At 45.9% G+C, this 21,103-nt stretch overlaps 1 protein-coding gene across 2 annotated transcripts in view; it reads left to right on the plus strand.

Annotated features, from left to right (window-relative positions):
* Positions 1-21,103, plus strand: part of zgc:171844 (uncharacterized protein LOC100151763 homolog) — a 117,716-nt gene that overhangs the window by 68,215 nt on the left and 28,398 nt on the right. For both annotated transcript variants that reach the window (XM_038777338.1, XM_038777337.1), the window contains exon 3: positions 19,766-19,839. In XM_038777338.1, coding sequence (XP_038633266.1) covers positions 19,766-19,839 — 74 coding nt within the window. The remainder of the gene's footprint in view (positions 1-19,765; positions 19,840-21,103) is intronic.

A 21,103-nucleotide genomic window follows, 5' to 3' on the forward strand; every position in this document is an offset into this window, starting at 1 on the left:
ATCTGAAGGCAGAGTGTTGACACCGTTATTAAAAACTGAAGAGTTTAACGACGGCATTATCAGACCGCTAAGTGTAGCGATCCTCTGCCCTACAGGAGGCCAGCATGGCACTGGAGCGACCCACGCAGCTCCAGCTGCCGGTACCGGCGTCAAATGGGCGCTGCGGGTCTGCGTACGCATGCTGCGACCGGTGCGAATGCGTACATGCGCGGTAGCCTCCTTCTCCACGCCGGCCCCGACGCAACATGGCGTAGGGCTACAGGGCCGGCGCGGAGCAAAAGAGGCCCCCACCATGAGAGGCTGGCCCGCCGATCGGTAGGCCCCGATCGCGGGCCAGGCCACGGTCAAGGTCCCCTGGGGTCAGACCCCCCCTCCCCTCACTGGGCCGCCCCAGACAGGATGGACGCCGAGGTCCCGCTGGGTATGACCAGATGTGAACGGCGCCAGCGGGACTCAGGCTTTTTTGGGCGGCCACTCAGCCCATCCCGGGCGGAGAATCGGCCCCCGACCGCTGCACCAACCGTGCTGCACCAATGGCGCCGATTCTCCGGTAACCGGAGAATCGGCGGACCGGCGTAAGGGCGGCGTCGCGTGAATCATGCCCAGCCCGGCGATTCTCCGACACGGTGTGGGCTGAGAGAATCCCGCCCATAATATCCTAAGGGAGCTTGATAGGGTGGACACTGTCTTGTGGGGGAGGCTAAAACCTGGTTGGGGGGGGGGGGGGGGTGGGGGGACAAGAATAGAAGATCTCCCTTTTAAGATGGGGTATAATGTTTTTCTCTCTGAGGTCATTATTTTGTGGCATTCTCTGCTCAGAAAGCAGTGCAGGATGGGTCATTTAATTAATTCAAGAAAGTGTTGTACAAATCTTTGATAGACTAGGGAGTGGAGGGTTATGGGGAGAAGACAGGAAAGTTGAGACACACCCAGGTGAGCCATGATCTTATTTCTCCCTGTGTCTGCGTGGGTTTCCTCCGGGTACTCCGGTTTCCACCCACAGCCCAAAGACGTGCAGGTTAGTTGGACTGGCCATGCTAAATTGCCCCTTAGTGTGGGATAGGGTGGGGGAATGGGCCTAGGTAGGGTGCTCTTTCAGAGGGTCGATTCAGGCTCGATTGGCCAAATGGCATTTTTCTGTACTAGGGATTCTATGATTCTATGAATGTTGGAGCAAACTAGAAGGGCCGAATGGCGGCCTGCTGCCCTACATCCTCGGTGGCGACATTAGTGGACAGGCTTCTGAAGTATAATCTAGTGAGCACCAGACTGTTGCTGATGCAGGTGGTGGCAGGAACAGCCAATGGAGACTGTAGTCTGAGGTCTGCTGGATCCCAGGACATGGCTGGGTCACAACCAGATGCCCAGCCACTGGACAAGTTTCTCCCAGGGCTGATGTGGATGATAGGACACAGCCGTGAGATTCAGGAGGGGATGTCAGCGACTGCAAGATTGGAGGAATCCCAAAGGCTGCAGGTGCAGGAAATAGTACCAACAATATGTGGCGCTGAGGCTGACATTGCTAGGGTGGCGACCGCAGTGTAAAACCTGGGGTACAACATCTGCGTTTTGAGCTCACTTCAGCTGCCCCTGCATCCCATGGAGTCCCTCAAGGCCCCATGGGAACCACCATGGAGGAGGAAGCGCAGGGAGCCAACCTGGGGCCTGCCACCAAGGAGATGACGGGCATCTTCAGTTCTCCCTAATTCTCCCCCCCCCCCCCCCCCCCCCTCCCCCCCAACCTTCTGACACCAGCACATCTCAAGGGCATGGCGATGCCAGTGACACCAGAAAGTCAGAAGCCCCCCCTCCCCGGGCTCCAGGTCCTCCAGAGGTCATCTGCCAAGGGCCATCTGTCTCCACCTCCGATGTGCATCCTGGGAAAACGCGTAGATGTAGCACTAGACATTGAAAGATCATTGATGACTGAGGAGCACTGAGTCGGCACTGGTGAGGTCACTACATGTAGCTTGGGGGAATGGAAATCTGTAAAATGGAAAACTGTAAAATATTGACTATTAAAGCATGTCACACCTGAGGGGCTGCCTGGTGGACTCCCAGATGACCAGAGGCCGTCTGAGCATTCAAAAGACATAGTGAGGACTCAGTCGTGTGAGCAGATAGAAGCCTATGTAGCAACAAAAGGGTGGATTATATCCACATACTGCAGCAATGGCGATCTGAGCCAAGCCACCCTGATCCCCGGGTCCATGGACTTGGCACAAAATTGTTCTCTGCTGCTGCCCCTGGCCTGGACAGCCACCCCCAGCAAATCTGACAATGTTTGGGATTTCTTCAGTGTTTAATTAGCCTCCCGTTCTCCCTCCACAGCCATGGCACCCAGGACCCAGTTTTATATACTTGCACCATTTTGCGTCCGCGTGTCTTCCGCCTGAGGGGCAGAGCATTGAAGCGGGGTGGCTTATGAAGTGTCCAATTTGTTGATGGTATTAAAATCCATGCAAATGATGGTTTTGCATGGATCCACTGCTGCAGGTTGCAAACCTCCACGGAGCATGGCAGCAGAATTGGCGGCGAGTACAAAACGGATTTCTTTCATTTTGCGTGATTCGCTGCCCGATCGCAATTATCACTTCTAGTGTCGTGAAGTGGAGAAGCAAGCCCTACTGTACAAGGTCAGAATGATGAAACAACTTATAATATCTATTTTATATTCCAACATTCAGGGCAAATCTGACGTACACATGAATTAACAAGCCGACCGTGGTTGAACATACCACAGGACACAATAAATGGTAGATGCAACCAAGATTTCTCAACAACCCCCATCCAGATGTCAGTAAACATAGAGCCCACCAATCTCACTAAAGCTCTGTCTCTCACACGGGTTTCCAATCTTCACTTCAAAGATCTAACCTGGGAATTGTCTGCAAAAGATGTTCCAATTTGGATGGCATCAACAATGGACCATCTCATAGGGCGTCAACCTTGTATCATGGGATTCTGTTCCCTGGATTCCCAAGTATCCATGCAAGCATCAACTCACAAGCATAGCTTCTGATCTTCTGCAGCAACAGGTAGAACATTTCTGCTCCAAAGTGATACTTTTTCCCCAAAAGCCAACAGCATGAAATTGCCACCCTTTGGATGCCTTCTTCACTTCAAGTCTGCTTTGCAGGGTCCTTTTCTCGTTTGGTGCCTATTTCTCTGGTCCTCTCTTTTCTGGGACCTTTTCCTGTTCCTGACTCCTGCCTGGGATTCTTGCGTTCCATGGCGCCCATCTGCGTACATGCAAAAGCTTTGAGGCCTGTCGGAAGTTCCCGACCTGCGCTGTCAACGAGGAAAGTATAGTTTTGATAATCTTGTGTGTGTGTATGTGTGTGTGTGTCTATGTGTTTTATATTCTATTTTGTAACTTTATTACTGGATTCAAAGCTCAAATCATTCTTTTTTTTATTTGAATAGTGCTAATTAATACATGTTACATTGGGCTGCAGTATAATCTTACTGGGCAAATGGCAGGTCTTCTCGGTGCAGATTTGATGGGCCGAATAGCCTTTTTCTGCACTGTAGGGTTTCTATGATTCTTAATAAAATTGGAACAGATTCCTCCCTTCGACCTGAGGTAGAGAGGCCTGAAATTGCAAGAGGCTCTGTCTAATATTATTGCCGGTTGGTGGAATAGTCGCAAATCTAATAAACCATGAACTTAAATATCCATCCATTTGATAGATACATTCACGGGATATTAGAAAACATTGAGTCCAGTAACAATGCTTTTGCTGTAACGTCCCACTGTCTTTACTAATCTGACAGCATCTGTTTCTAACGATCATTATAGATTGTAATTTGCAGTATTTATTTAATTTTATTCTTCATAGCCAATGTGCAGAGTGGATGGAGTTAATACCTTAATCTATCTCCTTGCCTGCTTCAAAAAAAACAATTCAAATTTAAATTGCATTTGTGGTGATATGTCTATGCACAGCTTTGTATATAGTTAGCGATGCGACCTCCAACCAGCTGGTGGTGATAGAGATCTACCATGTGACTCGAGACACCCGGCAGTTGATAGTATGTCGTACAAGAGGATAGTAGCACCAGAAGAATTCACTGAATTCATTTATTTGTTTCTCTCTGTATTATAGTTTGTTAGGTATCTTTCCACTTGTTTTTTTAAATTATTTAAAAAAAAATAAATTTAGAGTACCCAATTATTTTTTTCTAATTAGGGGGCAATTTAGCGTGGCCAATCCATCTAACCTGCACACCGTTGGGTCATTTATTTTGTTACTATTTTATTTTGTCTCTATTTTAGTTTGTTAGTTATCTTTCCACGTGATTGTTAATAAATCATTCCTGTTAAAGAACTTAGATGTTCTCTGTGCATCTGTACTACGGCCACAACACAGAACAGAACAGGATCCAATTCATGCTCCCCATTAAAGAGATATACTAAATCCAAGCCTACACGAATGGGCATTACACCTGATCTCGCACTGGATCCTACGCTTGATCTTAGCCAAACGGCCAGGAATTTATTGTTAATTCAACTGCAAGAAATATAAAGATTGGATTTATTCTGAGACTGCTATTGCAACTCTCCACAGTATAGTGGAGGGTGGCTACAATTTCTTGATTTTTTCGATACCTCTAACATAGAACATAGAATGCAGAACGAGGCTATTTGGCTCATCGAGTCTGTACCAACCCACTTAAGCCCTCATTTCCACCCTATTCCCGTAACCCAATAACCCCCCTTAACCTTTTTTGGTCACTTAAGGGCAATTTATCATGACCAATCCACCTAACCTGCACGTCTTTGGATTGTGGAAGGAAACTGGAGCACCCGGAGGAAACCCACGCAGACATGGGGAGAATGTGCAGACTCCGCACAGTGACCCAGCACGGAATCGAACCTGGGACCCTGGCGCTGTGAAGCCACAGTGCTAATCACTTGTGCTACCGTGCTGCCCATATTCCCATCCCATCTGGATGGGAATAAATTTGGCTTCCTAACGAATAACTCAAAATATTCCAGTATTGAATTTACGGTAATAATTCTTAGTGTTAGTCTGAGAATTTAATTGTCTCATTTAATAGAGATGGAAATAATGAGCTTAAATGTATAATTTAGTTATGAAGAGGAAGGTATTAAGTGACAAGTTAAGTCATTATTATACTTTTTTAAATAAACATTTTATTGAGGTATTTATGGTTTTATAACAGTAACAGAAGAAACAGTGTACATACAATTATAAACATAGTGCAAAAGCCGTCTTCCTCTCTCACAGATCCCACCTTTTTTAACCCCCTGCTCTAAACTAAACTAACCCCACAGCCCCCCCCCCCCCCCCTTCTGCTGACGGTTAATTTCACCTAGAGAGGTCGACGAATGGCTGGCACCTCCAGGCGAACCCTAACATTGACCCTCTCAAGGCAAACTGATTTTCTCCAGACAGAGAAATCCAGTCATGTCAGTTAGCCAGCTTTCTGACTTTGGGGGCTTTGAGTCCCTCTAAGCTAATAATATCCGTCTCCGGGCTACCAGAGAGGCAAAGGCCAGAACGTCTGCCTCTCTCCTGCACCGGATCATCCGAAACCTTGAAAATCGTCACCTCTGGACTCGGTACCATCCTTGTTTTCGATACTTTGGACATGACGTCGGCAAACCCCTGCCAGAATCACCTAAGCGTCGGTCATGACCAGAATATGTGAACGTGGTTCGCTGGTCTTCCCGCACACCTATCTTCTATCCTCAAAGAACCTGCTCATCCGGGCCACATCATGTGGGCCCGGTGAATGACTTTAAATTCTATCAGGCTGAGCCTGGCACATGTTGTGGACGCATTGACCCTACTCGATGCATCCGCCCAGAGACCATCCTCTAACTCTCCACCTAACTCCTCTTCCCATTTGTGTCTCAGCTCCTTGGTCTGTGTTTCCTCTGCCCCCATAAGCTGCTTATAAAATGTCCGAAACCCCCCCTTCTCCCAACCACACTCTGGAAACTACCCTATCCTATATCCCGCTTGGTGGTAGGAGCGGGAAGGTTGAGACCTGCCTGCAGAGGAAGTCCTGTGCCTGCAGGTACCTAAAGTCATTCCCTCCCTTCAGTTCACATTTCACCTCCAGTTCCCTCAAGCTGGGAAAGCTCCCTTCTATAAACATATCATCCGTCTTCTTGATCCCTGCTCTCTGACACCTCCGGAACCCCCATCTAACCTCCCCGGGGCAAACCGGTAATTATTGCAAATTGGGGACCAGACTGAAGCTCCCTCTGCTCCCACATGTCTCCTCCAGTGCCCCCATACTCTCAGGGCCGCAACCACACAAGGCTGGTGGAGTAGCGTGCCGGCCCCCCCCCCCCCCCCCCCCCCCCACTTCCTGATTCTGGCTATATTTGCCGCTCAGTAATAATTACTAAAGTTCGGGAGTGCCAGCCCACCCTACCCCCGGCTGCGCTCCAACATCCCCTTTTTAAGTCGCGAGGTTTCACCCGGCCATGCAAAGCCCGGGATCGCCTTATTGACCTGTTTAAAAAAGGACTGAGCAATAAAGATGGGGAGACACTGGAACACAAACAGGAATCTCGGGAGAACCGTCATTTTCACTGTCTGTACCCTCCCAGCCAGTGACAACGGGAGCATGTCCTACCTCCGAAAATCCTCCTTCATTTGGTCTACTAATCGGGCCAAATTAAGCTTGTGCAGCCGTTCTGATTCCCGCGCCACCTGGTCATTATTATACTTTCATTAGCCCCAAAGAGGCCATACCATTTGTGTCCCCAAGACCTCCAATGAATATAAACTTCCCGGTAATGGGGTGGGGCTTCCCCTTTAACGAGGGGAGCCCGAACAGTATAAAAACCCCAGCCTGAGTGCATGTCAAGGAGGGAGACCCTTTGGGGAGAGGAGGTTCTGTATTATAATAAAAGAGCATAGTTTCACATCCTACTTGCCACTCATGCATTTGCTCTTGGCATACTACATATACATTTACCAGCACAGTGGTGATGCTGGTATATTACATGTTGATTCAGGGAGTCTGAGATGCTTTGGCAACGTGCAATGAATATGCATGTTATAGTCTGGGGCTATCAACAGTGATAGTAGAGGCTACAACATTCTCTCCATCATATGGTTGACCAGGATTTTCTCCTGCTCTCACTGCCTGCTCTTGCTGTGCATTGGAGGGATTTGCAGGTTGATTCTCAATCTGTCTGCCACATTATAAACATTTTCCTTGGCCATCCAGCCCTGGAGCTGGCCTCAAACCTGGTGCTTCTGGCTCAGAGACAGATACACTATTCACTGCACTACAAGACCTTCTACAAATACAACGCCACCTTGAAATACCAAACGGAATCCTTACCAATGTCCCTTAATTTTTTTTGTTCATTAGAATGTGTGGGCCCTTTGAATTCTTTTTGGGTTGCTGTGTACATGGTAATTTAGAGGGTCCTTCACAGGAACTCTGGGTTGGTCATTCAGCTTACATCTTTGAGAATTCACCGCTCATAACTAAAGCTGGTAGCGTGAATTTTTGGTGTTGCCCATGATTCCTAACTTCTGTGTCTCCTGCTGACAATTCACAACATGGGGTTAAATTTCTTATTCAGTGTTCTGATGAAATGGATTTCTCTATTAATGAAGAATTTTTAAAAAGCTTTTTCTTCTCTGTAATTAATTGCCCTGGTGATTACTATGTGACGGCACTGATTCAGACTTCTTGATTCTAAAATAAACATAACCTGAAGCTTTTTATTCTTGAAAAAGGATTTTGTTACACACTGTATTTAATTCTATGCAATGCCAGTGAGTAAAGTTTTCCTAACTATCTTATGTTTTGGAATTGATTTCTGCTCATTGTGTCTCTGAATGAACTAACTGTCTGGAGCAGCGCATTCTGAACCTGATGAGACATTCCAAGGGAAACATCCGCCCTTAAATTAAGTTTCTTTGGTTTTGTTTGATAACTGTCAAAAAGAAAGTTGTTGGGTGTCTACAGGGACCTACTTCAGGGGCTGGATTCTCTGACCCCCCCCCCCCCCCCCCCCCCCCCCCCCCCGGCTCAGAGAATCGCGTAAATCCCGCCCCCACTAAATTCTCCGGCACCGGATATTCGGCGGGGGCGGGAATCACGCCGGTCGGCGCCCCCCCCCCCCCCCGGTGATTCTCCGGCCCGCGATGGGCCGAAGTCCCGCTGCTGTAATGCCTCTCCCGCCGGCGTGAATCAAAACACCTCCCTTACCGCGGGATTGGCGGCGTGGGCTGGCTCCGGGGTCCTGGGGGGGGGCGCGGGGTGATCTGGCCCCGGGGGGTGCCCCCACGGTAGCCTGGCCCGCGATGGCAGACGCAGAGATGACCCCCCCCCCCCCGAGCATGCACGGGGATAACGTCAGCAGCCGCTGACGCTCCCACGCATGCGCGGACTTCTGCCGGCTGGCGAAGTCACTTCGGCCCCGGCTGGCGTGGCGCCAAAGGCCTTTCCCGCCGGGCGGCGCCGCGCCAACCACCCCAGCGTGGGCCTAACCCCTCAAGGCGAGGGCTTGGCCCCTAAACGTGCGGAGGATTCTGCACCTTTTGGGGCGGCCCAATGCCGGAGTGGTTCACGCCACTCCATCCCGCCGGGACCCCCCACCCCGCCAGGTAGGGGAGAATCCAGCGCTAGATGCAAGTTACTTCGTGCAACTGACCATTGTAATCTCTCTGCTGAGCTTCAAAGGAAAATGATGGCTAAAAACAGTTTTTAATGCAATGAAGTATAACAGGAATTAACATTTGACACCTCACCTCGCAGGTCTGAAATCTGCCAACATTTTAGATGTCAATAACATAAAAGACATACCATAACGTGACTCACAGCTTTGGTTGTTCGGCTGCAGTCCTGGTGAGAATTCTGACTTGTATCGATGAACCAAGGTTCTTACTGTTCATATACAATAAGACAAACAACATTATTTCATTCAAAAGGTCTGTCAGCAAAATGCAATTTGCATGTTTATAGCAATTTAAGCAAAACATTTCCCCACAATAGGTGTAAAGAAAATAAATGTGAAACCACGAAGGGCGAGGTTGGCAACCAGGACCAAAGTTTAGACAAAAACATAAAACTCTTTGAGATGTTTTAAAGATAGAGAGGGGAAAAGAATGAAGGATTCAGGGAGGATGCCCGGATGTTGAGGTGAGGATGTTGGGAGAATGCACCGAAGGAATGAGGGAAATGCACCAAGGATTTGTGAAGGGGTTAAAAGGCGAAAGAGTTACATAGACAAGGTGGGATCCAGCTATAGTGACACTTAAACATGAGAGAGAGAAAGCTTGGGGTTATTAATGTAACTATGGAATGTGTCTGTGAATGATGCCACATAGAATCAGCTTTTTAACATTTTTTTCATGGGACGTTGGCGTCGCAGGCTGGGCCAGCATGTATTGCCCATCCCTAATTGCCCTTGAGGGGGTAGTAAAGAGTCAATCATGTAACTGTGGATCTGGAGTCATATGTCGGCCAGAATGGCAGATTTCCTTTCCCAAAGGACATTAGTGAACCAGATGGGTTTTTACAACAATCTACAATGGTTTAATGATTATCATTTAAACTTTTATTGAATTTAAATTTCATCTGCAGTGGTGGGATTTGAAGCTATATCCCCAGATCATTACACTGGGTCTCTGGTTTACTCGTTCAGTTAACAATACCACTATGCCACCGCCTCCCCAACATAGATAATGATGAGGTGAAAAGGACATTTGGGAACTCAGCAAGGGATAAGGCGGGGGTTTAGGAGTAAGTGGAGGAAATGATAGCAATGGAATGGTGCAAACCTAATTTCATAGAGTTGGAAACGAAGGGGGAAATCATTAGAGGAGAATGACATGGCCTACCTCATTAAATGCTAGAGGCCACGAGAACGATAGGGGTAGTGTTATCACGAGCACAGAGGATGAATTTTGAAGTTTGTTTATGATTGTTTCAGTACTGCAAGCAGGGCTGAATGCAGAATGCAAGGACTTTAATATAGTTATAGCAGAGATAGGCACAGAGTTGGACCTAGTTATTGAAGAAATAGGCTTTAGAAAGAAATGAGAGGTTGGGAATGGTATGGCAGTTGGTAAGAACGTGATGGTCAAGGATCATTTTTGCTTGAGAATGGATGATGATATTGGCTCTGAAGTGAAAAAGGCCTGTACTTGAAGAGAGGGATTAATTCATAACATCCAGTTACTATGGCATCAGCATCAGAGTTCTGTGGTAAAGGGATTGAGGGAACAGGTATATTTCTTGGATACAAAAAGAGGAGAAAGATAAGAACAAAACTAAAGAGAAGGACGTTCAGGTCTGGGGTAGAACACAGTCTCAAAGAAGGCTGAAACTCTAGAACATGAGTAGTCGAAGCAGCAGCAAAGGCAACTGCATGTTCAGTGACAAATGTAATCAATCAGCTATTTACAGTCAAGTGAATGGGAAGGCAGTGAGTGAGAACAAATGCTCGTAGTAAAATGTAATTTCAACCTATTCTTGCCCTTCATGATGATCCTGGGATAGTTGATTGTTGTTGGTACTTGAAATAGTCACGCTAGATCTCATGGGAGATGGTTTAGCCAGTGGCAACATGTAATCTTGAGTTTGCTCTCCTCAGATTGTTAAATTCCCCCCAGAATAACAGAATTTTTAAAAAATAGAGTACCCAATTATTTTTCTTCCAATTAAGGGCCAATTTAATCTGCACATTTTAGGGTTTTGGGGGTGATACCCACACAGACACTGGGAGAATGTGCAAACTCCACATGGACAGTGACCCGGGACGGGATCGAACCCAAGTCCTCAGCGTTGTAGGCAGTAGTGCTAACCACTGCGCCACCGTGCTGCCCCCGAATCACAGAATCTTTACAGTGCAGAAGGAGGCCATTCGAGTCTTCAATAGCTCAGGTCCCACTCCTCTGCATATCCTTGTAACCTTGCACATTCTTTACCTTCGAAAAGATATCTAATTAGCTTTTGAGTACCTCGATTGAATCTGCCTTCACCACTTTCTCAGTAAGTTTGTTCCAGATTCCAACCAACCTCTGGGGAAAATTATTTCCCCTCCCATCACGTTTACTCCTTCTGTTAATTATTTTGAATCTGTTCCCTTTGGGTCTTGATGCTCTCTTGAGTGGGAATGGTTTCTCACTATTTATCCTGTCCATGCCTCTCAAGACCTGGAATACCTCCATCAAGTCTCCTCTCAGCCTTTGTTACTCCAAGGAAATCAGCCCAAATGGGATACAGCACTTCATTAAATTATTTTAACTTTATTAATTTGTGCATTTTCAAAATATTGCTTCATAGAGTTAGAAATGAAGGTGGAAATCATTAGAGGAGAATGACATGGCCTACCTCATTAAATGCTAGAGGTCACGAGAACGATAGGGGTTTAGCTTCAGTGTATGAAACCTGTAATTATATCCAACTAAGAAGGTTTCAAAGTGTACCTGTTAATTTATTGTGTATTATTTCCTGCCTTTAGGAAGAGTATGGTGGATATCCTAAGTGATCATTCCATGTTTAATATTCTGTGATTAAAGGTTAACTATTAAATTTGGGCATGCCATACATAGCACATAAACAACATGCAGTTGAGAAATGGTGCTGGGAGTTTCAGAGTCCAAACTGGAATAACATTTCCTATTGAGGTTTTGAAAAGTTGATGGTCGAGAATCCTAATACATTTTCCTAAAACATTGACTGAGTACATGAAAAAGAAGTGAACACAGAGGGTATAACAGCCACAACTGAACACATACTTTTCCTTTTGTAAATTTAATTGTAAGGAAAATTGAGTGAGTTTCATTATGAGCATGGTATTCCACTTAGTTTTCCTCACTGTGCCCTGCTCAGGTACATACGTATGAACATATGAATTAGGAGTAGGAGTAGGCCACTTGTCTTCTTGAGTCTGCTCCACCATTCAGTAAGATCATGGCTGATCCGATTGCACCTTCCACTCTACATTCCTGCATACCCCCCATTTGTTTATCAAGAATCTATCTACCTCGCTGCTGGGAAACCTGTGGGGGGAGTGCATCGGCGGCAGGACCGGATAATCCCACTGGCATAAAAATACTCAGACTCTGCTTCCACAGCCTTTTGAGGAAGGGATTTCTGAAGATTCATGACCCTCTGAGAGAAAGAGATGCTCCCCGTCGCTGTCTTAAATAGGTAACTCCCTATTTTTAAACAGTGGCTCTGGTTCTAGATTTTCCCACAAAAAGAAACACCCTTTCCAAATCTATCCCATCAAGACCCTTCAGGATCTTGCGTGTTTCAATTGAGACGCCTCTTACTCTTCTAAACTCCAGTGGATATATGGTGGTGCAGTGGTTAGCACTGCTGCCGCATGGTGCTCAGGAGCCGATTTAGATGCCGACCCCGGGTAACTGTCCGTGTGGAGTTTGCACGGGTCTCGCCCTCCCATCCCAAAAATGTCCCAAAAAACATGCTAAAAAATTGCCCTTTTTTCGGAAAAGAAATTGAGTACTCTAAATTTTAAAATCTTTTATCAAATCCTTTCCGCATTTTAAACACCTTGGTTAGATATTCCCTCAGCCTTCTAAAGGCAATGGAATACAAGGCAACTTAATGCAGTCTGTCCTCCCAATCTAATCCTTTAAACCAGTTTATCATTCTGTTTAAACCGCACTGTACCCTTTCCAAGGCCAATATATCTTTTCTGTGGTTTGGTGGTCAAAGCTGAGCACAGTCACTCTAGATGTTGTCAAATCAAGGCTCTGTAATTGAAGTATCACTTCCTCACTTGTGAGAGGTGTTGGTTAAAGGCCAACATTGCATTAGCAAGAATATTTGACTGCAAGAAAAGTCATTCTTCCCATTCCTGGAGTGTCATCTTCCTCTTCCCGTTTCCCTCTTTATTTCAGTCAAACATCAAAAGCAAAACATTGCTTTTACAATCAGCACAAAGTTGACCTTGAAGAAAGCTTCCACAGAGATCTTACAATCCTCTTTGTGGTGTGAATTTCACCATTTCCAATGTTAATTTAATTCTAGTACCAAGTATAGGAGAGCTATGGCATCCGACAACAAGCCAATTGCATTGAAGAATGGAGAGTAAGATTCAAGGTGAGGGGGGTAAAGGGATTGTGTAGCTTTCTACAATTACAAAAAATCGAAGAACTTACTTTAAACTCCAGTGGCTCCAAATTTCACTTCCACTGGGAAACAACCCCAGCCCAGCTGAAAACACAGATGAAAATTAGGTTTCTAAGGGAGCAGCTGCGTTTTTCTGCTCTATGTCTTGTCCTGAACCTGTTCCTGACTTAACATATTTCTGCTGATTGATCCCATGCCGTGTGAGACATAGGAACATATTGGCGGGATTTTCTGCTCAACCTGCCGCCCGCCATCTGTTTCGTGGTGGTAGAGACGACCCGCCATTGGATGGTGATAGGATTTTCTGGTCCTACCGTTGTTAACTGGGGTTTCCCGTTGAATGCAACCCTTGCTGCTGGGAAACCTGTGGGGGAAGTGCATCGGCGGCAGGACCGGACAATCCCACTGGCATGAACTCTGGCTTGTTCTCTCGGCTAGACGGTTAGCTTAGCAACTGCAAGCAGATGTGTATGACAGTATGGTGGAAAGTGATAAATGGATGGCGTATCAGAAGAGACAACTCATCCCCAGTGCATTCACTTCCTGATAACCTTGTGTCCGTGAATATATTTTTTGCATTTACTCCGTCTGAAGTTATTTATCAGCCTGCGTGAGGCATGGTAACAAAAAGGCTTTTTCTTGTACCATCGATAACCCTAGGCATCTAAAGGTCATATGATGGAATCAAAATAAAAACTGTGATCAAAAGTGACCTCCTGCAAATAATTCCTTAAATCAGCCGAAGTGGTATTTAGAAACAAAAATAATAAGAAGTTTAAAATATATCTGAATTAAACTATTAATTCTCTCCAGGTCACATAGATTAGTAAAGGTGTGGCTCATTTTGATAGATGCTGGGGTTAGATTGGTGCGGAGGTGTTGTAGCTATGATTCCATCTAAATTTTGTTTGGAATAGAACAAAGAACAATACAGCACAGGAACAGGCCCTTCGGCCCTCTAAGCCTGTGCCGATCACGTGCCCTATCTAGACCAACCGCCTGTATCCTTCTATACCCCGTCTGTTCATGTGCCTTACGGTAGCACATTACAATTAAAAATATTAGCAAATTCAAAGCTTCTTTTTATAACGATGAATTATGAGAGAAGCACCAAAGCAAAGTCCATTTTAAGGTTGAAAGCTGCCCTTAGTAAAACTAAGGCAAATGTTACATTGAGATTGGTTGTTTATGAAATCAGTTCAGTCAGTCAGGAGAAGGTTGAATGACTAAAGAGTATCTAAGCTCCACTCTGTGCCAAATATTCAAGTACGTTCTTGCTGCACAGTCCTCTTGCACTGGGAGCACAGAATTTGAGGATGTATCTATTTGACAATAATTATACTATAAATAAATGATGAAGCCCCATAATTCAAGGCAAACTCCTGAAAATTGATAAGAAACATGCTGAAGGGCAAAATACAATGGGCACGATCCAATGGCCAAGCTGCGCTGGAAAAGCAGCTCGCTACTGCGCAGTGTGGCCGATAAAGGCAGAGAGACCCTGCTCCCAGGATCTACCCAGCTTGCAATGCTTCGGAGTCTCGTGAGACGTTGCAACATAAATCCTTCCCACAGTGGGCGGATTTTGGCAAATGTGCAGATTAGAACGAGACAACAAGCCTCACTTTAATGTGCAGATCCCAGAGGTACCCGAGGCTTTGGGATTCATCCCCTCGGGTGAGTGCCATTCAGCACTGGTCCCCACAAATGGAGACCAGACAGAACGACACTTGTGGGGGTCTTCCAGAGGATTGGAGACCCCCAGCTGCATGCCCTTTGGGCCAGGTGGTGCCACTGCAGTGCCTCCTGGGCACCTTGGCAGTGCTGCCTGGGTGCTAGCCTGGCACTGCCAAGGTGACCAGATGGCATTGCCAGGTGGCATGGGCACTGCCAGGATGGCACTACTAGGGTGCCAAGCTGGCATTGTCTTTGCACGCATGTGCAATTGGGCCTGGGGTGGTTTTTGGAGAGGTGCGGGGGTAGGAATGGACTGGGGTGGTGGGGACCCTCCCATGGTGCGTTTGGGGTGGGGGGAATGTCTGGAATCTACGGTCCGGTGTCGGAGCAGCGTGGCGGGATTTGCGGACCCCTTGAGCAGTTCTCTGACCCGGCGTGGGCTCGGGGAATCCCGGCCTATGTTCTCTCGCCGGAGCTGAACGCGCACATCATTTCTGCATGGCGAGGATTGTGAGGGAGTCCCTAGGAAATCCTGCTATTGGGCTGTCATTTGAGCGGACAACCGATGGTGAGGTCTGCAATTGGGCTTCCCCAATCCCTGAAATGCAATTCAGCCCCTCTATCCTTTCCCTGCAACGCAATTCAGCCAATCCCAGGATTTTCTGGGCCACCCTCTTCACCACCCCCCATATGGGTGTGTCCCGATACTCCCCACCAGAGACCCCTAAATAAGGAGGACCCCCTAAATAGAGAACACCTAAATAAGAAAGATCCCCTACATTAGCACCCCCACATAGACCCCCTAAACAAAAAAAAACCCACAGACTAGCGAGAAGAGAAATCCCTGTCAGAAATCCTCCCCAGAAGAGAGACCCCTGACTGAAAGCTAGAGAGCAGAGCAGACAGAGGGTGGAAAAAAAAATCACTGCTTTACCACTCACCTGGGCAATGCACCTGCTGGCTCAGACATAGGTAAGAGGCCCATCAATTCCTGGAAAGAGGAAAACCAGTCAGCTGGGTTTAAGCCCCCTCAAATCTTTGATCTGCAAGCCATTCATTCATTTCTCTTTGATATTGATTTTACTAGGCTGTAGGACAGCTTCTACACACACCCAGCTGTGAGCATGGTCCCATAAAGATGAGTAACTTTGAAATGGTCAGCTGTGAAACTAAGCGCAATGTTTATAAACATTAAGTTTTCATTGATAGATCCTAGGCCCTTCAAACAGAGTTTAAAGTGCTTTCCATTCACCTCCCTTCACAGTTGAGTGACTTTGAAGTAGTCAGCTGTGTTAAATCTGTTTGAAGTGGTCCCAGAGCTGTCAATAAAAGCTTGATGTTTTAAACATTGCCCTTAGTTTCGCAGCTGCAAATTCAAAGTTATTCAACCATTAAGGAAGATGAATATCAATTCATAACCCTTCCCTAACATCTGTTGCCTCAGAAAAAAGTGTTTAAAGCAACGGTTGTTACAAGTGTCAAAGGCTTTATTAAAAGCCAAATATATTTCAAGGGGCTACGAATCTCCTGACAGCATTTGAAATGCAAATCCTCCATTATGGTTCACACAGGAATATTAATCAGTAGATTTGACAGTTTTATTGGTCAAGACACGGCTGCTTAGGGTATTTGTTCATTTATCTTCATGTTCCAATGCCTCTCAATTCCCCTACTTTTGATGCTAACCACAATGTTTATAAACACTCTTGCTATGATTGACCTCACCACATCGAAAGGAGCTAAGTGCTTTCACTTCCTCTTTTTCTCATCAGAAATCATTTAGCTCCTTTTTTGGTGAGACTGCTGTTCACCCATACTTAGTAATTCTTTTGGAGCTTTGGGAGTTTCTCGCTGGCAAATCCCACACTTAGAATTTTTTTCTGTCATGGGGAAATTAACTCGCCATCGAGACCTGTGCCTCAGAGATCAGATGCTATTTTCATAGGGTGCCCCAATCTCAAAGTGAGGATAAGGGTCTCCAATACCCCCCCCCCCCCCCCCCATGCGACTCCTCACCCCCCACAGACGTGGGTAATACCCCCAACCCCCGACCTCGGATCCCTGAGGAGGAAACCCCCCCCCCCCACTACCCCATCACTAAAAGCTAGCTTGAACCCTGCTGCACCACCCAGGCATAAGGGTGACCCTGCCCCACATCCATCCATACTCGTGGGCATTGGGGAGTCTCTTTTCCCTGACAGTGCCAGGGTGCCAGTGCTGTGCCTGGGTGCACAACGGGGTGGAAAAATTGCGCATGAGAGAAGTTGAGGTGGGCCTTGGAATAGAGAATGTTATGCAGAGACTTAATAGATGTATGCAAAATTTTAAGGGGTTTTGATGAGAACCAGGACATGTATATTGGACCAAATGGCTTCCTTCTGTGCAGTGGGATTTTATGAAAATAAAATTGGCAATTTAATTTGTAGGCCTTCAGTTGTGAAGGACAGGTGATTACTTATGTTTGTTAAAACAGACATTACGTCCCTAATTACTGAAAGGATGAAACACACTAGCAAACAGCAAATTTGAAGAATCCAGTTCAGCGGTGATGTAGAACCAAATAAAAATGTGTTTTCAATTAACTTCCCATGGCTGATCCTCTACTCTGCTCATAGTTTGAGGGAGATTTCCTACTTTGTCACATGACAGATTTGATCATTATACATTCCCATTCTGTAATATTCCATGCGTTAATTCCAAAGAGGAATTTACTTTGGCTGAAATTGATATTGGAATTAACAGGTTGTCGTGTGAGGAAAGATTGGACAGACTGGGCTTGTTTCCACTGGAGTTTAGAAGAGTGAGGGGTGATTTAATTGAAGTATATTAGATCCTGAATGATCTTGGCAAGGATGTGAAAAGGATGTTTCCTCTTGTGGGTGAGTCTAGAACCAAAGGGTACAGAGATGAGAATTGTTTTCTCAGAGTGTTGTGGAACTTTGGGACTCTCTGCCTCGGAAGTTAGTGGAGGGGGGGGGACATTAAATATTTTTTAGAGCAGAGGTCGACAGACTCGAAATACAAACAGATCAGCCAAGACATTGAATGGCACAGCAGGCTCGAGGGGCCAAATGGCCTACTTCTGCTCCTATTTCGTATGTCTGTATGTTTGTTCGTTTGAACAAAGAGAAGAATCTTGGGCTGAGCTTTGCGCTGTCGGGATGCTCCATTTTGCCAACAGCCTGGGGATTTTCCGACAGCGTGGGGCTGCCCCACAATGGGAAACCCCACTAACCAGCCGGTGAAACAGAGAATCCTACTGGCATGCCGCACCAGAAATTTGGTGCGCCGGAATGGAGAATCCCGCCCCATGTTCTTAATCTGCAAATGATAATGGAGGCTGGTTTGGTTCTCCTTTGTATCTTAGACACAACAAAAGATTGCAAATACTTGGCCTGGTAAAGGAAATAAATCAGTCTCATAACTCCAGAGTTTATTGAACGTTAGCCAAAACTCCTCAGCTTTTTGTCTTCTCTCCTAATGTATTCCACAGCATTGAATTGAATAGCTCCTGTGAGTCCACTCTCAGATCATAGTTTTTTTTTTGTTGGGTTTAATTACAAGACGTCATTCTAATAGAGGCTTTGAGATGGCATAAAACCACAAGGGTGAAATTGAAATTGTATAAAACAGATATCGGCACCTGGCTAGGTTACAGCTATGTAATCATTTCCCACCATTTTAATTGAACGCCTCTTAGAGACCCTTCTGCTGTGATTGAGATCGGTTCCTTTTCCCCACTGTGCATCATTACTGAAGTTGAGACTCTTCTAATTGAAGTAGAAGCTTGAAATCAAAAGCTGGGAGTCGCTTCAAACACTCGGTTTACGCTGTTCTTTACCGGCGAGAGAAATTAAATGAAGATTGGGCGCATTGCGATGTTTGCACCCCCCCAACCCCCGGAAGGAGGATAATGCATGTGCAGAGAGATGGCAGGTCAGTCATTTGTCGTGTCAACTGACACTTTCTGAAAGACGACATGTTACATCTTTCCAATTCTTTTAACTATTCTTTTTAAGCTTGAAAATATCCCCCCAAAAATTGGTCCAGGTTTTGCCGTTGCCATCATTGTAAGTTTATCCTTTAGAACCTGACTGCAATTTATAGTTAAGCAATAAAGGGCAATTTCAAAGGTGAAGTTTGCACTTCTGGGCATTTGCTATGCCATCCTCACCTAGGAACATCAGGGGTGGTGGTGGAGGGGGGGGGGGGGGGGGCTTCCAAATGTTTCTTTTGGAGTACGACCCCAAATACAGATCCCTGGAGTTTGGAAGTTATGGCTCGTTATGTCATGTATAACCAAATAATAAACTTATTTTGCCACAGTGATGATCAGTAGTGAAGCAGCATGGTCTATTTTAAAAATTAGTAGTGAGGAGGCGCACATGTATAAAATAGAATGATGTTAAAAAAGATAAATGAGAGAGTGTTTATGAGAGCATTGAATCCACTGTTAGGATGTGGAAAAGGTAAATAATGGTGAGGTAAAGGTTATTTACACTGTAATAGATGTTGCCTGCAGTTTTGATTGCCTTTATTATAAATACATTGTGGAACTAATTAGTTAATTACCCACACATTTAATTGTCTCGAATATTTCCTTGTTGGATTTTCCTCGAGGGTTTGGCTCAGTTGGCTGAACAACTGGTTTGTGATTCAAAGCACGGCCAGCAGTGCCGGTTCAACTCCCGTGCCAGTTGACGTTGTTCTTTGCCCCTCGCCTGAGGTGTGGTGATCCTCAGGTTAAATCAGCACCGGTCACCTCCCCTCAAAGGAGAAAGCAGCCGATGGTCATCTGGGACTATGGCAACTTTTACTTCCTTATACTGGAAGGAAAAGCTGTCAACCAGTCAGTTTCAGAAGTCGAATGCTGTACAATCATAGGGAAGATAAAACTCTTGCAAAAAATGTCTTTTTTATATACATTTCTGAAGATTATTACATGATCTATGTGTTTTCTGACATTCATTTCTAGGATGGATGACATCCAACTGTGTAAGGAAATAACCCGACTAAAGAAAGAGCTGCAGAAACTGGTATCAATACCAGGTGGGTATCGGGAGTCTGCCTAAATCTAGTCAAGTTTGGAAAGATAGATTAACCAACCAACCATGTTTTGAGTGGAAATCAAGGACCATCACCCTTAGCAGTTAGCCTTCAGTGATTGAGATTTTCTCCCACTGCACATATAGTTCATCTGTGGAAGTCAACTGAAGTGATATTTAAAACCAAAATGGAAAACTAGCAATTTGTATTGCTTTAATGCTTACATGAGTTCTAATTTACTTTTGTATTTTGTGCTGGAACAAGTGGACTGTGCTCCAGGCCTGGTTGAGTTGCTTTCATTTTCCTGATAGCAACAGTTAGAAATGATGGCAGTCGTACATCACGCAACAAAATGAATAAAACCGGTCCAGCCTGTGGGTTCTCTAATTTCGGCCTGAATTTTCACTCACAGGTCAGGACCGCAGAGTTGGGACATTCCTGGATTTGTAAACTTGAATTTTTGTTTTGGGAGAGGGTAGGGAGAAGGGTGGCGTAGGGGGCGTGGGTATGGTGTGGGTGTAGGGGGTGTGAAGGAGAGCGGGTAAAAAATGGAGGGAGGGATATGGGGGTGGGAGGGGGTAATGGGGAGAGGGTGGGGGCACACAGAGCAGGGAGGGTATGAAGGGTAGGGGTGGGGAGGGGGCAAGGGGGATTGTGTGGGAAGGGGGATGAGGCAGTTTGAGTGAAGGGGTGCAGAGGGTAATGGGAATCAAGACTGCTGTTCCTGGAACGAGTGTGGAAGCTGCCGGGTGCAGAGACAGGCTGGCTGGAAGGGCTGCCTCTATGTTTCAACTGTGTCAAAGTCTGAAAAGACTGATAAAACAAAAAACAGACCTCCGTTCCCCCCCCCCCCCCCATGCCATATCCATGCCACCCCATGCCCCTGTACCCATGGCAAGAAATGTTTTTGTAACCCTCCAGACATTTTTCGAAAATTTAAAGGGCAGGACTTTCAAATTGCTTGACAGCTCTCTTTGACAGTTGATCTTGACAGGTCCTCATAACAGTCTGACAGATCCCTTTGACAGGTCCTTCTGATAGCGTTGAACAGTTGATTTTGAGAGATCTATTGGTAGTTCCAATGAGCTGGAAAGATAACAGGTTTATGCACTTTTTATGCACATTTATGCTCCCTTTTAACAATCCTAAAGGACATCTGGCCTCCACCAACGTGCACCTTACTTGCCCCAAAGGTCCCCGGGAGCAGATCCAAAGACGTACCTTACATCTCTAAAGGCTATCTCCCTGGCTATCCAAATGACTCCAG

This window comes from Scyliorhinus canicula, chromosome 18, assembly GCF_902713615.1.
Source record: "Scyliorhinus canicula chromosome 18, sScyCan1.1, whole genome shotgun sequence".
Lineage (NCBI taxonomy): Eukaryota > Metazoa > Chordata > Chondrichthyes > Carcharhiniformes > Scyliorhinidae > Scyliorhinus > Scyliorhinus canicula.